Source organism: Corvus moneduloides, chromosome 8 (assembly GCF_009650955.1).
Source record: "Corvus moneduloides isolate bCorMon1 chromosome 8, bCorMon1.pri, whole genome shotgun sequence".
Classification (NCBI taxonomy): domain Eukaryota; kingdom Metazoa; phylum Chordata; class Aves; order Passeriformes; family Corvidae; genus Corvus; species Corvus moneduloides.
The window spans coordinates 13,149,028-13,164,741 of NC_045483.1; the positions used below are offsets into that span (position 1 = coordinate 13,149,028).

Here is a 15,714-nt window from a genome sequence, read left to right on the forward strand (position 1 = left end):
TTGCCTAATGCCACAAGTGTAAATCCTGAAAATTTCTGGTTATTTCATTTGCTATTTTGGTACCAGAGGAACTGAGAGAATTCAGTTACTCTTAAAGGATTTTTTGTACATGTGTATGTGCAATTGTGGGTGTGAAGAGGAGGAGAGTGACTTTTCATCTCTTGAGGAAGTGGTGTTTGTGATACACTCCTTTGGCTTCAGGCCTTTCTATTAATATGTTTTGGAGATCACAAGGATATGAGCTTCAAAAGCATCTTGTAAATCAGTGACTGGAGGAATGAGAATTAAACTAGTCATCCCTTGCAGAAGGCAATTATGATTTAATTGCTTATGCATTCTGCCCTGTTGGCACAGCTGGCACGTATTGGCTGCCCAGTTGGCACATGGAGGTCTTACCAGTCAGGCAGGTAGAGGGTATATGTAGGAGTTAGGACACAGATCTCTTGACAGATTTACCTGATTTAGTAGTTAGAATAGAGGAGACTAAAGAAGGATATGTGGGAAACTGGATATTTTTAATTCAGCTGCTTATGACATCCCTAATTTTCTAAAGAAGAGTCACAGAATATCCTGAGTTAGGAGGGACCCACAAGGATCATCAGGTCCAACTCTTAAGTGAATGTTCCATATGGAATTTGAGCCCATGATGTTGGTGTTATCAGCACCCTGCTCTGACCAGCTGAGTACATCCCTGTGACTAAAGCTACAATAATTCGGTAATAGCAATGGCACGCTTTCCGTTCTTCCAACAGCTGCTGTTTGCACCCCACAAATTTGCACAGTGCAATTAGCCTGTTGGATTTTAATTGTTAGCTTGCTTCCAGATCCTTTATTTAAAAGGGTATTTTAAAATTTTTGAAAACAATGTTTTTTCTCTCTTGTTCTGAAAGTGTTGGTAAAGGTCATTGGACAGTTAAAAATCTTATTTAATAGTCTCATTGAGCATAGCAGCCTGTCTGTGTAGCCAGGCATAGTGGTTCATAGTACAATAGTGTAAATCAATGTTTGTTTGAAACTATTATTCCCTAATAATACAGATGTTTCCAGACTGTATAGTATGGCTTTATCTAGAGAGAAAGATAGTTGTTCTACATGACATTTGTAAATTTGATTGCTATTAAAAAATCAAGGTTTGATTACTATGGTATCTTATATAAGTAATAGCAGGAGAATAACATCTGTTTTGCATAATCAGATCTTTCTTTGCTGTTGATGATGATCTGAGGGGTGAGAAAGTTCTTATGTTTTTGTGAAAGTGATGATTAAACCACTAACTGATTTTTATCCTCTTTCCTTGCCCCCATTTTTCTCTTACAGTTCTGGTGTAACGCAGCAGCTTTCTTTAGCTGTTAATGGTTTTCTAAATTCTGCTTACAGTTGCATATTGTGTCCCATACCAATTCTAAAGTGGCTTTTCCAGGTGAGTCTGTGCTATTCATGCAGTTATAATAACTCTCTGTGTGTTTAATATTTTTCCTGGAAGCCAGTTGAAGAAGTTTGTGATCTGTTCCATTAACAACTTCTAAATGAGATATTTTTTTCCCATGGGTTCTGATTTGTTCTTCAGTCTGAAATACTTTGATGGTCACTAAGGGTAAAACAAGAGAGCCTTTTCTGTACCCTCTGAGTGAATGCAAAGCTCCATGTTCATAAATGCTACTGCATTGAAAAAGGACACAGTAGGTGAGGAGAGATACTGTGGGCCAAATTATGAGCAAATGCTAATCTTATTTCCTTCCACCCTTAGAGAAACAATACATGCTGCAGTATGCAAAAGTACCATTTTCTACATATATCATCTTCTAAATCATCAGTGATACCAGCATTATCAGATAATTTTCATTTGGAAAAGGTACCTTATCGCTCAGGAAGAAGCCTGGAGTCATTTTCAAAGGAAGTGTGGTTACTCTCTCCTTTCAAGATGTGTGTGTCAGTGTTTGAATCCCCAGGAATTAACACAGTGCTGTTACTCAGAAAATGCCCCCCTCCAGTTATTATTTGCCACGTTCTAACTGCACCTGAAACAAAAAAGAAATCTGGACCGCCTGGGAAATTGCAGCTTCAGTCTATTGGCTGCCTTTTGACATTTGCCAAAACCAAAACGTTTTGCTCTTCCATGTCCTTCCCTCCAGCCAGTAAAAAATTGCTTTCCCCCTCTCCATGAGCTCTGGTGTTCCTCTAATAAGGAAGAAGTGTGAGCCAATTCAGATCACTTAGAGAGCAGGAAATTGTCCAGCACGTGGGGGAGAAAAAAGTTTTTGTTGAGCCAGTGGAGTGCTCCAAGAAACCTGAACTGTACTTCATAGTCATGTTTTTATAGTTACGTGGAAAAACTAAGTATTCATTGTTTGAGTTTAGTATTGCATGTGCCCAACTTGCATGTGACTGGAAAAAGGTGTAGTTAACTCTGTTGCCTCCACTCCTGCTTAGGGAGCTCATTTTGACCACAGATGCAAATGGGTTCCAAAGGGGTACGTGATACTTTCTGTTCTCTTAACCCTCAGAACCTTCTTATAAATCAACATGAGGTTACAGCATTCTGATACTGTAAATAATTGATTTTAAAATATTCATATAATCTTTGCACTGTTTGAAATAATCAATATACACAGTGTTGGTGTATCTTGCTTTAGGGGCTTTGGGGTTAGGTTTTTTTGTTTGTTTGTTTTTTAATCTGTTACTCATTTTAGTCTGCTGAGAAGTTTGGTGTTGTTTTTGTTCTGGTTTTATGTGGGCTTTTTTCCTAATTAAAAGAAAACTGATGCCATCATGCCGCTTGGTTTTTGATGTGTAGCTTCTTCTTTCTTCACAGATGATGTCTATTCATCCTGACTATTGTGTTTCCACCCAGATCTTAGACAAATTGATGGAGATAACACTAAAAAACTGTAAGTATTTGAAAGATGGAAAACTGACCACCTGAATGAAAGCACTTCTCCTTTCTTCAGTTTATAAAAGTCTTAGTGAGGAAGTAAAAGGTACTAGTTCTGTGGGGTGATTTTGGATTAATTTAGGCTCTTTTCTTACTACTGTAACGCAGAAATGCTGGGCGTTGGTCTTCACTGAGTGTGTGCCAGCTGTACCACAGTACGTGGTCCTGGCACGTACCTCCGGAGCAGTGCCTCCAGTACGGAGCCTTTTAAACTCACTTCTGGTATTTCACAAATAGAGTTGACCTGAAGAGAAGCCCAGTCTGCTCAAAAGCTTGCCTTCCTTTCCATCTTTTACTTTGGATGATGCAGACATTTGTAGCTTAAGGACTACAAGATGTTTTTCACATTGTCATACCTAGTATGTAGCACTTCGTGATTTACTTTCCAGATAAATGACAAAAGTGAAGTGAATCATACACCTGCACAGAAACACTTTGAAGGATCTGCTTCAGCCCACAGTGCTGCTAATATCTTCTGTGTTTTGTCTTCTTCCTTTGTCTGTACTCAAATATTTCTCTACTACAAGTTCCTTTGTATGTTCCCCATGTCTTCGTTCAGATCCATGAAAAGTGACATTCATTTAAGGCTACCAGTTAACATTGTTAAAGTAATATGGTTCTCTTGAAGTATTTGCTCAGGCCTGTCCAAATTGTACCGCATATTTTAATTCTCGTTTGAAGTCAGTGCTGATATAAGAGGGAATGTAGCCTCCTTTATTTTGTGCCTTGCTGGCATTAGGCTTGATTCTGAATGAACAGTTCAAGATAATGAATGAACATTCAAACAACTAAGGCTGGGAGTTCCTTGTTTACCACTTCTATTCCAGAAACCTTGCCTGTTTTCAAATCTTGCTTAGCTTTACTTCCAGTCCCACTCTGATAACACCCTCTTACCTTTACCTACACAGGCAGTAATTTATGGGTTCTCTTAGATGAAAATATTGCTTTGTTGCTTGTTATGCTGTTTGTGATGAAAGAGAGCTGTGCTGGAAAATGGGTGGAACTTAAAAGTAATGGACCTGTTATGTAGGCAAGATGTTTCCCTAGTGTAAAATACTGTGTTAGACTTTTTTTCCTCCCTCCTTGTTCTGAAAGTAATCTTATTGTTCAATGTACTGACTCCTCTGAGATGAGAGCTGGTAGAATTGATGCAAACGGCTGAGCTTGTTTCCCTTAAAAGGAACTAATGCTAAGAACTAAATTTAAACTAATCCATTCCATGTCTTTTATTTGTAGCTTCCCTCAGTGATGAACAGTTTAAACCATGGATTCCTTCAATAGCTGATATATCAGCTGTTTTTGTCAATATGGGTATTGGGTTCAGATCTCTCTTTCCATTGGAACATCTTCAACCCACCTTTAATGAGCATGATATTTTGTAAGTGTTTTCCTTTTGATATTTATTGCCTAGATCCTGTGAAAGCAAGTCTTGCGCTTAGAATGTAGAATCAGAAGGTTCTTCTTTCCCTTCCCATACTTTTAAAGTTCTTGGCTCAGGTCTTAGTAAGAATAAATAACCCTGGAATTCAAACAATGCCTTCTAGGTAAGGATTCAGCAAACCAGAGCATTTTCCTTTGTCCTGCATCTTCTTAATAAAGGTTTGCAGGAATATTGGCTAAATAGCTGGGCAAAATAATTGGCTACAAATTGAGTTAGATATAAGTGTTAGATGCTGTGTAACTGAGGGTTATTTTGATTTGAAGGCATTTTGAAACATGCAGGGTTTTTTTGGTTTTTTTCTTCAGTTTGGTATCAATAAACCTTTGTGGGCTTTTAAATCGTTCATTTTTTGCTCAGATTGTGTTTCTTCTATTAGAAGTCAGGTGCAAGAAACAGTGAGTCAACAGCAGCCAAGAGAAGACATAGCCTCTGCCAGTCCAGCTTTCCCCAGTCTACTTGAAAACAATTTAATTAATGTGATTAAGGTGAGAAAACTCCAAGGTTTTTGTGGGTTGGGTTTCTTTTTTTGTGTTTGTGTTTTCTTTTGAGAGGGAGGATGGGGTTTGCAGTCTAGTTCTGAGCCTGTGTTTGAGTAGATGCTATCCTGAGGCTTCAGCTTCACACTCAGCAGAGTTTATTGCAGGCATTTTGCTAATTTCAGTTTCTTGACTTCCATTGGCTTCACTCACAACTGCGGAGTTTTGCTGCCTCCCTTTTCCAGCTGTGGCACTTTATAGAACATCTTGGCTCCTTCGCATAGAAGATACTATTCACTGATTTAAGTTTTCAGTATTACTGGAGTATTTAGAAAATCTTTTGGCCTTTCCTTCAATTAAAGGAGGATTATCTGTGTAGCAGAGAAAGATCTTTCCTGCTCTGGTAGTGTCTGGGGAATATTGTCATTGCTCAAAAAAAAAAAAAGTCTCCAGCAGGTATTAAAAAAAAAATGGTGCTGTTACTGGGAGATGGGGACATGGTAGTACACAAGTATTGCCAAAACAGTATGTCATTTGAGGTATATTTTAATGTGAACGTGGAAAACTTAAGTTCTCATCATGCTTCAAAATAAGCTAAAATAATTCTGGGTTTTAATGCTTTGTATTTCTTTTAAAGTTTCTAGGTTTTTGTATGTCAGTAATTCAAGATGGATATACCGATCGAGAAATGTGGCTGCTGCTTATATTGCTATTTAAAATAAGTTTGGAGAAACAGTTAAAACAAGTTCCTCTGATAGATTTTCAGTGCCTTTTCGTAAAGCTTCTGATGAATATAAAAGACTGGGAGGCAAAGGTAACTTCATAAATTTATTGCACTAGTTTTGTGAAACTGCAACTTCTGTTTTGAAGTTTTCTTTCTTTTTATTTTTCTTTTTTGACATGTCAGAAAAGTACTGGCTGAAAATGTAATACAGAATTTTCAATAATGGTATAATAATATGAAAAATTCAAAGCTTTGTGTTTGTGTGAGATTTAGGAAGTGGGTGGGTATACTGAGTGGGTTTTTGTTGCGTAACATTAAGTTGCCTGTCCTCTTCTAAAAGAGTTTGTTTATCTTAAGATTGTGTGCTGAAATAGCTGTATGTTTAAAATGGTAGTTTGAAGGAAGAAATTATTGCACTATGCCGGTAAGATGTCATTAAAAACATTCTGATCTCAACTACCCTAGTTTAAATAGTATTTAGCAGACTCACCTTCAGGTGCAATGCAGAAACTTCTTTATGTACCTCATCTCCTGTTAGATCAGTTCCTTTTATCACTTATGTTGCCTGTGTTTCTGGGGAGTAGGTATGTGCTCCTTTGCAAATAAAGCAAACAGCCATTCTCCAGTTTCAGGATGTTTTGTTGTTCTTTTAAAGATGCCTGAGCTGTGCCTGGCAGTGAGTGAACTCTCCAGTAATCACCACAACCTCCTGTGGCTTGTTCAGCTCGTGCCCAGCTGGATCGAGCGTGGAAGGTAACAACACTGTAGCATCAGAAATATGTGGGGTCATTAACAGCTGGTTTATTTGTATAAGCCCAAAGTCTAAAAAATGCAGTATTTATTACATGGCACCTAAAAAAAAGGCATTTGTGTTTTCTCATATGTTACAGATGTATGTGCAATTCTTGGTGTGCATGTGTAGCTTCCTGATTGCCTCTGCTGAGAAAAAGCGTTGTTAAATCTTTTATGGAGTTTCTGGGCTATCGATTCTTGGTACCCTGTAGCAAAGAAAGGCTTAGCTTCAGGTTCTGACATCCATCACTCTAATTCTTGTCTGAATGACCAAAATTTAAGTTTTCTTTGGGTGATTCATGTCTGTTTCTAAGCATCATTCTGAGTTCTGTATCTTTGAAATGAATAAATTACAATGTAACTGAGCAAGGAGAATTAGTTGGGTCATTAACTTCAGGCTTTGAGACGAGTATGTAGCATTGTTTACTTGTGCCGAAGCTGAGCTGCAATGAGATTAAGGGTACTTCTGTTTTACTAGCCTACTTACTGGTTTATATAGCACCTATATTCAGAAAATCCTGTTTAATAGTTGCATGCCAGTTTATGTCTACGGAAGCCATGCATAGCCTCACATACTTTGTAGAAACTGTGGATTTGAGAAATTCTATGGGACATAATTTTTTAAAATTGTTTTTCAGGGAAGTAAGAAGACGTCTTAGCCTAGTGATAATTGCAAAACTTCTTTATAAAAAGCATGTAGAAATACCTGATGACAGTGACAAGCAGGTACTGCTTACGCGTGTTTTCTTTGTGTAATTTGGAAGTTTAGAAAACATACATATTGTATGTTTTGTGTTTTATGTTTTAATATTGTGAGCCTATTTTCAAGAACCTTGCAAAATGACCAATCAATAATTTTCTGTTTAGATTAGTATTAAAAGTGTATTTGCCCTTGTGTGTAATCTGCATGTTCTGCAGCTTCTAAGTGCTTGTTTGTGTCTAAATGTTAATTTTAGTCATTGGAAAGAGGTCTACACTTCTTTGTCTTCCTTTTGTATTCATGTGGAGACAACCTTTTCATAGGTTTGATCTTTTATTGAGGCAGTGTATGAACACTGAAGTCTGTGAATAATCAAAAATTACTCAAAGCATGAAAACCTCCTTGTTAATTAAAAATCCTTTTTCTGTCCTTGTCTTAATAGACAACTAATATTGTAGTGACACTCAGTTTCCAATTTGCTGTTGTCAGTAAATCAGTCCAATTTGTTAATGCTTGTATCTGTAGATGTTTCTTCTGCATCACTTTCTGGTGTGTATGAAACCTTCTTATCTACTGAAGAAGATGAGAGAGATGAGAGAGGGACTGAAGGAGCAGAAAGATGATGAAAACCACCCTCATGCAGAACTAGAACACAAGGTATATAGCCAATAGTACCTTTCTGCTTTTGTTTTTTTATGCATCTTTTATATATTTTATGTATTTATATATTTTATGCAACTTGGGGAATGTTTCTTTTACTCTTTAACTGTGGACACTTCTGGATGTGGAATTGTAAATCCACTGTTTTGTTACTGTTCATCTTTAAAATATTATTATTTTTGGTTATAGTCATGGAGGAAGGAAAGAAATAGCCTGTGGTGGAGGAACTTGTATTGGGCTGTTTTGTAAACAGGGAAATGGTCAGATTTTCTGAGTCATGAGGATGTCTTGAGTCCTAACTTCTGTAATCAGAGGACAATCTTCCCTCCCTTGTGATGTAAACAGTGAAAAGTGCTGAGCCAAACCTTCACCTGCAGGCTTCAGTAAAAGATTTATGAATCTTTTGTTAATCTCTTCTCTCAAACAAGTGTTACAAAGGTTTAGTATTCCAAAATTGAATATTGGTTTGGTTATTTGAGTGGTTATCATGGAATCTCTCAGCAAGTGTTTTGATCTGGAGGTAGATGATGGGAAAATAAAGCCAACTGCTGAATTTAGTTTTCAGTTATTAAAACCACAGAAAACTTTATGGGCTACTTAGGTTATTTAAAACAATGTAATAGTGTTTTAAAATGTTTCTAATGTGTGACTATACTGTTTCAAATTATTTAGGCAGATAAGTTGATAAACTTGTCCATTGGTGTGGCTGTTGGAGGATTCATTCCAGAAAGCAGAGATGGTGCTGTTTCTAGATGTGAAGAGTTATAATGGTGCTTTGACTGCTAAAGCTTTTGATTTCTCTCCAGGTATACTACCTAATCTATGTCCTCCTTCATCTAGTCAGTGAAGCCAGTTTTCTTGATGTTGTAAATTCCAGTCAAAGGGTAAGTAACTTTAGTGGCTAGACCTTTAGATTTTAAAGTATTGTTTATCATGCACATTCAGGCTGTTTTGGTAAGAGCTATCATGTGATAGAAGATCACCAGTGCATAATAGCACTGGGGGAAACTTTTCTTCTGGGGCAGGGTAAATGCAGAAGAGCTTCCCTGTTTACTTCCTGTGTTTACTGCAGAGAAAAACCTCTTCTGTTTTTCTGTAAATGGAGCTGCCTTCAAACATTAAGCTGTGGATGAGCTTGCATTTGCTGTGTTAATCTTTCTCAGAAAGTATCTGGAGATAAACACAATGCAGAAATTCTTAGTCAAATGATCCTATCAACTTTGGAAGTAGGATTGAGATTTTTCAGTCTAGGAGAAAACCACTTTAAAAACATCCAGTAAAATATTTTCAAGCACGTTACAGTTTCCAGTGCTGGATTGCAGGAAGTGAAAGCAAGGACTGTAGCTCCTCTCTGTAGTGGTAGCTCCTTTGTGCCATTTGATGTGAACATCTTATAAGTAATACTTTCTGCTTAGCCTTGCAGTATTCCTGTTCAGATTTTTGTGATCATTTGCTGGGAGTTGCTGCTGCAAGGTGTTTGTGTAAACCTTCTGCCCTGTGGAATCACTCTTGGCTTTTAAGAAATCTGTCATATGAACTGTTTGAGAGATATAAAGCAATTATGTTTGGTTACATTTGGAGGGTTTAAAGTGTCTCAGTTTACAACTTAGATTTCTGGAGAACTTGATATTTTCTTTTTTTTTTTTTTAATGTCTCAATCTCTTAATGAAGAAAAATTCTATTATTCACTTACCTGTTAGCCATCAAGTGATAAGAGGGGTGTGGCATAATATTGTGCAAGCTAGACTGGTGTAAAATCAATCTTAACTATTTAATTTCTGGCCCCCTTCCAGTTAGAGGGGGTAAATTGTGGTGGCCTTGAGACACCAGCAGATGTTTATAAATAGAATTTCAGCATGTCTCACCTGTTCTGCAGAGCAGAGCCTCTTGGCAGCTGCTCGGTGATAGACTGAAAACAGGAATTTTATGAAGAAATTAACAGAATGTGAAAGACCTTGGGAGTCATTATCAGGAGATTATGAAGTGCAAAACTGCTTTATTAAAGTATGAGAAATTTAAAGAGAAATAAAAGATCAGCACATAAACCTTGGATATATTTTACCTGCTCAGCCAATTCCTACAAAAGAAATTACCCAAGTCATCATTACTGAAAAGATTATTTTTAGCTATTGTAGCTTCAGAACTTTTTTTGCTGATAAAAAATGTGAATGGCACTGCCCTGTGTTTGCTACTTTGGGGACAGAAAGGATTTGCAAATTAGTTTAGTAGGAACTTTAGAATTTGTGTTGTATAGCTCTGCTATACTTTGAAGCTGCTTTTAAAAACTCAGACCTGGTTTACCAGGAGCATGCCAGCAACAGATAGAGGATCTTACAATGTGATCTTGTTTCCTTTCTTTTCCCTTTCTTTACTATGTATTTCTGAGAAAAAATCAAACTGAAGCATGTAATTTTAAAATTGCTATAATATTTGAATAAAGCTTGTAGTTTTGACATGGAGGATTTAATAGCTGTACACTTTTGTCTTTATTTAGCAACACTTACTGAAGCTTTGTCGTGCCTTAGATAAGCACGTAAAAGGTGATATTAGGGAAGATGCAAGGCTGTTTTATCGGTCGAAGGTAAGATGCAAAACTTGATTTTTCTGTTTTGTTTTTGCTTTGGGTTGGTTTTTAGTGTTTGTGGTGCGTGTTGTTCCCTCATCCCAGCCCTGGAAATTCTAGGAGTTCCTCATGGGTTTGGGGGTTTTTTCCTGTCTGCATCATGTCTTTGCATGGGGATAAATACATACCCATTTTAATTCACTGAAAATTCTCCTTTTGCTAACAACAGGACTCTTTAACAGCTGTAAAATGTGACTGGTCTCCCTTTTAGCCAGGCATCTCAACTTTCAGGCCCACAGAATTGCTCTCTTTCTCTTTGTGGCAGTCACTGACAGCTGACTCCAGTTGTAAGAGCCGGCCCTACATGCAGGGCCCAATACAGAGGACTGAAAAAGTTGCCTGTCTTGCATGAGTCTCCATTTTATTTTCCAAATGAATGAGTTAATTAAAAATGCTTTGGATTTAAGCCAACAGTGTATGTGATCTAGCATCAAGCTTGGACAGTTGCCCTTTGTTTGCTTTGTGATGTGGGCCTTACTATTGGTAGTCCTAATTTTGTGACCTTCATGCTTTACATGCTGTTGTAACAAACCAAGTCAGCTCAGTGACAAAGTGACCAGCCCCAACTTTGAAAAGCCTTGGCTTCTTCAGCTTTAAATCAGACATTTGCACTTGTGTGCTTACTTGCCTCTCAAAAACATTGTTCTTTTCTTTCTCAGCCAGATTAGTGGAGCGTGGATGCTTTTAACAAGTTAATTACTCCTGCCTTGGATTGTTGTATCTCTGGTCACTTTCACTTCAGTTTCTATTTGCCTTTGCATTGAAAGGGGAAAATCTTACTCTGGTTTTCTCCATTGCTTCATTGTGTAATACAGCAATAACTTCTAGAGGATGCCACTGTGCTGGGTTTTAACACAGCATATGAAGCAAATCTCAGTGTGAATGGCTTGGATTAAACGCCTGCTTGTGATTGGTTATGAAAAAGCACAGGTTTATGTACAAGGAATTGGTTTCAGAAGCAGCCAGTGCTGCATTGTTGGCTTTTGTGGCTGCAGTTGCACCTTTAAGGTATAAACAGACTTGTGTGACAAACCTCATGACCCAGGGATGAGGTGGTGTTTGGAGGCCAGAGGTTTGCATAGTGATTCCAAACATTTAACCTAGGGAGTCATGTGCCTCTAATGTGTTTGTGGAGTGCATGACTTTAAATTCAGTCACGAGTTACAAGGATCTGAAGTTGATGTGATGATACTTAGTGACAATAAAATTGTTCCTTTCCAGTAAACCTTGTAGGTTGGGTTATCTGGGGTTTTATGAGTTTAAAGCTGGGGGGGGTATGATTTTGCCTTTTTAAACATAAATGGCTAAAGTAATCAGTGTGAATTTGCAGGTAAAAGGCTTGGCTGCTAGGATATATGGCAAATGGCAGGATGTGATACAAACCACTCGGCTTACTCAGGTACTGTAATGAAACCATTTTCTCTCTTCTCACATTGCGGGGTGCATGTAACTCATTTTTTAGCACTTGAAAATAGCATATTCTTTTCAAGAAATTTTCTTCATAAATGGTGTGGCTGTGAAATACACTTAGATGTATTGGAATGGATTTTAATTAAAATTCTTACTTTGCTGGCTTCATTAAAACCAAGATCTCCTCTCCATCCTTAAAAGTGCTGGTTTTGTGAAGGTGTGTGTCATACACTGAAATCCCAGTTTGAGTCAAGTCACAGGGCCTGTCTCTGATTACAGCTATTAGCAGATGCTTCCAAAAGGACGTTGGGGCAGGAATGCAGTGAGGCACTTCCTGCTGTGGTCTGGCACCATGTTGCTTTGAGACTTCTTGAGTCCAGGGCTTTATTCACGTATTATTGAGGGCTCTCGACAACTCCTCCCCCTTTGAATGTGTCAAATTTCATGCCATGATTAGGCAAAGCCTCTCGTGTTTGTAGAAGTACACAGTAGTAAATAATGCCATGATATGCCTCAGAAATATTTGCCTTTGTGACACCTAGCCGACCTTGGTGGAATAGGTGGATAATTTCTATGATACCCAAAGTTCAGAGTTGTTTCTTCCAACCTGGTAAGGTTTCTGTTGTAATGTGATCAGACCAACTGTTTGAGTCCTGTCTTGGAACATAAAGCTCTCTCTCTTGGAAAAGCTTAGCTTTCCAGTAATGCAGAGTATCATTTACATAAAATTTAAGTTATACATATATGCCTAGTATGGATTGCAGGTAAAAACTCTGTAATTAACCATTTGTAAAGACTATTAATCTCTCCCAACCATGTGCAAAAAAAAAGAGTTGTGTGTAGTGTGTGTGAGATTTCATGTTCTAGAGCGGGGAGCAACACATGTAACACATGGCTGCAGAATCTGCTTAGCAATTAATGAAAGTTGATAATGAGGTAGCTCTTTCAGAGTTGTTTTTTCCGAGATGTTTGGGGTTGATTCACGTAAGGGAAACTGGCAAATGTTTCAGAATAAAATTCCAGGGACCTTTTCCAGCCCTTTGAGGTGCTCCCAAGCTAAGCACTTGCCTACTCTCTACTCAGTTCTTCTGACACTGGATTTCTGACTTGTGTACTAATTTGTTTTTACTCTTTAGGGAAAACTGCATGACTTCTGGGAGCCAGATTCATGAAATCTTGCCTAGTTAAGGGAAAATAACAGAGAAACTGAAATCAAAGAAGATGCAGAATGAATGGAACTTCACCTTGCTTGGAACAGAAGAAATCAGTCACCTGAGTTAGAACTTGAGCTTGATTCAGACAAGTACTAGACACATGAGGATGTGATTTGACTAACATTGGTTTTTACTACAAATGCTCTACTTCTGAAAAATTGAAGTGGATAAACTGAAAAAACTCCAGCTGTTCCTATAGCCCTATCAGAATTGGGTATAAATATTTTACCATCTTGAAAGCTGGGGGAAGTTTTCTTGTTTTCCTTGCTAATCACAAGACATATTTGAAAACAGTATGTATTCATTTTCTTGCCAGGACATACCTGCAAGCATTGTTTTAGGTTGGCTGGGGAAGAACTGCCCTGTGACGTGACATGCGAGTTCAGAAACAGTGTTAGACCTCCCCTGTGGTGAGCAGGCGAGGAAGTGGTTCAGATCTGGGCTGAATCATGGTAATCTGCAAAGCAGAATTGGTATGAACATCTAGTGTCTCTTAAAAATACAAAATAAACAGTTGCACTTTCTTTAAATGGAGAAAATACTAATCCTAAAATACCATCTCCGTGGAGATTTGAGAAAAGCATTTGGCTCACCTGTGTAAAGACTGTGAAAGCCATATGAAGACTGAATTCCTTGGTGTGAAGTCCTGCTGCACACACAATATGTGCCCAAAGCTCCAGGAGCTGTTTTTGGAATAATTAGAGGAAGGTGTGATCTCCTTTTATGCTATCTGTGCAAATGCTGTCACTTCAATCTTACACTGTGGTTTGTCTGTAGGATGGGTGTATATAGGAAGAGAAAGTTAAGGTATTGGGTAGCAGCACCAATGGGGATTCCCATAATAAGTAAGATTTTTTAATAACGTCAACACGTGTGTTTTATAATACTGTTCTGTTTTAATTCTTGTAGATTACCCTGTCTTGTATGATAAGAATGTAAAATAAGGCTTAAAAAACCTGCCACCCACAAAACCTTCAAATTTAATTATGTATATTACATATAAAAGAGCTGCTATAGAATGGACACATCTTAGAGGAAATCTATGACATCTGCAAATTCGTACTAAATGTATTTTTTCTTTTCGAGTGTTAACATCGTTATGTCAATGCCATCTTTTGCTGTCTTTGATAGCTCATCTGCCTTCCCTCTCGTAACAGTTGCTTACTCTGTCGAATATATTGTATGTAGTTTTATTAATGGATTTTTTTTTCACTAATATTGTATAAAGGTAAAAAAAATGCAGAATGTTTACTGTATTTAATGTGTATATATTTTCTTACCGTGTAAAGTTGATATTGCTGGCATGTATATTTTGAAGAAGGGGAGGGGTTTGGATGAACAGCTTTTGTACTGCAGTTCAAAGCATGTTGAAACTGCTGAGGTTTGGGGTTTTTTCCACACAAAATAACCACTTTTATATTTACTTTTATTTAAAAGAACAATGGAAAAATAAAACCAGACACGCCTTTCTAGTTAAATGTCCCTGGACAAAATGGGCTCTGTTTCACACCAGAAAAAATGGCTGCGGGTCCTATTTTGTTCTTGTGGCACATGTTAAAATTCTTGGGTTCACAGCTGATTAGCTCACTATAGATGGAGACAGTCTTGAAATCATTCTCAGCTCAGCCAGTCCTGTGTTTCCATGCTTACTGCCCATGTATACATTTTAGCACTTTCCCTCTCTCCCCCACTCCTGCTTTGTCTGGACTTCTCTTCCATCTGTTTTCTAGCTGAAGTCTAGATGTGGGTTGAATTTGATGCTCATCAGAATCCTTACACAGGTGATCACTACAGGGCCTTTCCAAGGGGCTCCTGGCACTGAAATAGTAAACCTGCTGCCCTTGTGTTTTGCCAACTCATTTGCTGTCCCTCAGCCAGGACTTACATGCGTTGGAAAAGGTTGTTTGCACACTAAAGGTCTTAACTGCTTTGGATGTCTTCAGAGAAGCATTTTGCACTGAGGTCTATCTTTTGATACTATGTTGGCTGTATTAAGAGCCAGATGATCACATTTCATGTGGAAGTAGGTGTACTTTATTGCAGTAATAACAGAAAAAATTAAAGTCTGATTATAAAATATGTATTTGTAGCCCCTTGCCTTTTTCTCTTTTTTTTTTTTTTTTTTTTTTTTAATTTTATATGGCGTAAAATAACCCAAATACTTCTTGTTTAAAAGTTGAAGAAATCTGCCAGCAAAACTATTTGTGCATCTCATATTCTCACTGTTCCTGTTGTGGAACTTGGTAATGGATGGGGATTTCAGAAGTGATTAATGACTTGCAGGTAGGTCTGGCTGAAGGTCAGGAGGACACTTCATTGATGCAGTGGCTGCAGGAACTCTCTGAAACCCCAAAGCTGATGATTGAGTTGAGAATGTCTTTGGAAAAGCAGGTGACTGGAACACCTGAAGTGTGTGGTTATTATTGGTGGAGCATCTGGTTAGATTGCTGCAAAGGCATTTTAGAGGCAGCAGTTCAGTGAAAAAAGACTTTTAATACTGAGGGATGGATGCTGCAGTGCTGGTTTTCTGAGCACAGAAAGCCAGATCTGTCTCCATTAGAGGTGCCTGTGCTCAGCACTGTCCAGCACCCGCCCTGGCCAGCACTTGTGCACAGGGGCTGCGACAGAGGCTGTGCTGCTGTGGAGATTCAAGCAAGTACTTCCAGGTAGTTGGGTCCCTCTGCTGCTCCTGTCATTAGCAGGAATACTAGAGCTACAGTGCCAACACTGGTCTTGTATGTT

At 38.1% G+C, this 15,714-nt stretch overlaps 1 protein-coding gene across 2 annotated transcripts in view; it reads left to right on the top strand.

Moving 5' to 3' along the window:
* The window catches only part of SLF2 (SMC5-SMC6 complex localization factor 2), a 29,762-nt gene extending 14,711 nt beyond the window's left edge, over positions 1-15,051 (top strand). For both annotated transcript variants that reach the window (XM_032116264.1, XM_032116266.1), the window contains 12 exons: positions 1,318-1,420; positions 2,813-2,888; positions 4,169-4,310; positions 4,750-4,858; positions 5,487-5,663; positions 6,229-6,326; positions 7,004-7,091; positions 7,591-7,722; positions 8,532-8,609; positions 10,220-10,306; positions 11,679-11,747; positions 12,895-15,051. In XM_032116264.1, the coding sequence (XP_031972155.1) occupies positions 1,318-1,420; positions 2,813-2,888; positions 4,169-4,310; positions 4,750-4,858; positions 5,487-5,663; positions 6,229-6,326; positions 7,004-7,091; positions 7,591-7,722; positions 8,532-8,609; positions 10,220-10,306; positions 11,679-11,747; positions 12,895-12,930 (1,195 nt within the window). In that variant the 3' untranslated portion in view covers positions 12,931-15,051. The remainder of the gene's footprint in view (positions 1-1,317; positions 1,421-2,812; positions 2,889-4,168; positions 4,311-4,749; positions 4,859-5,486; positions 5,664-6,228; positions 6,327-7,003; positions 7,092-7,590; positions 7,723-8,531; positions 8,610-10,219; positions 10,307-11,678; positions 11,748-12,894) is intronic.
* The last annotated feature ends 663 nt before the right edge of the window (positions 15,052-15,714 follow it).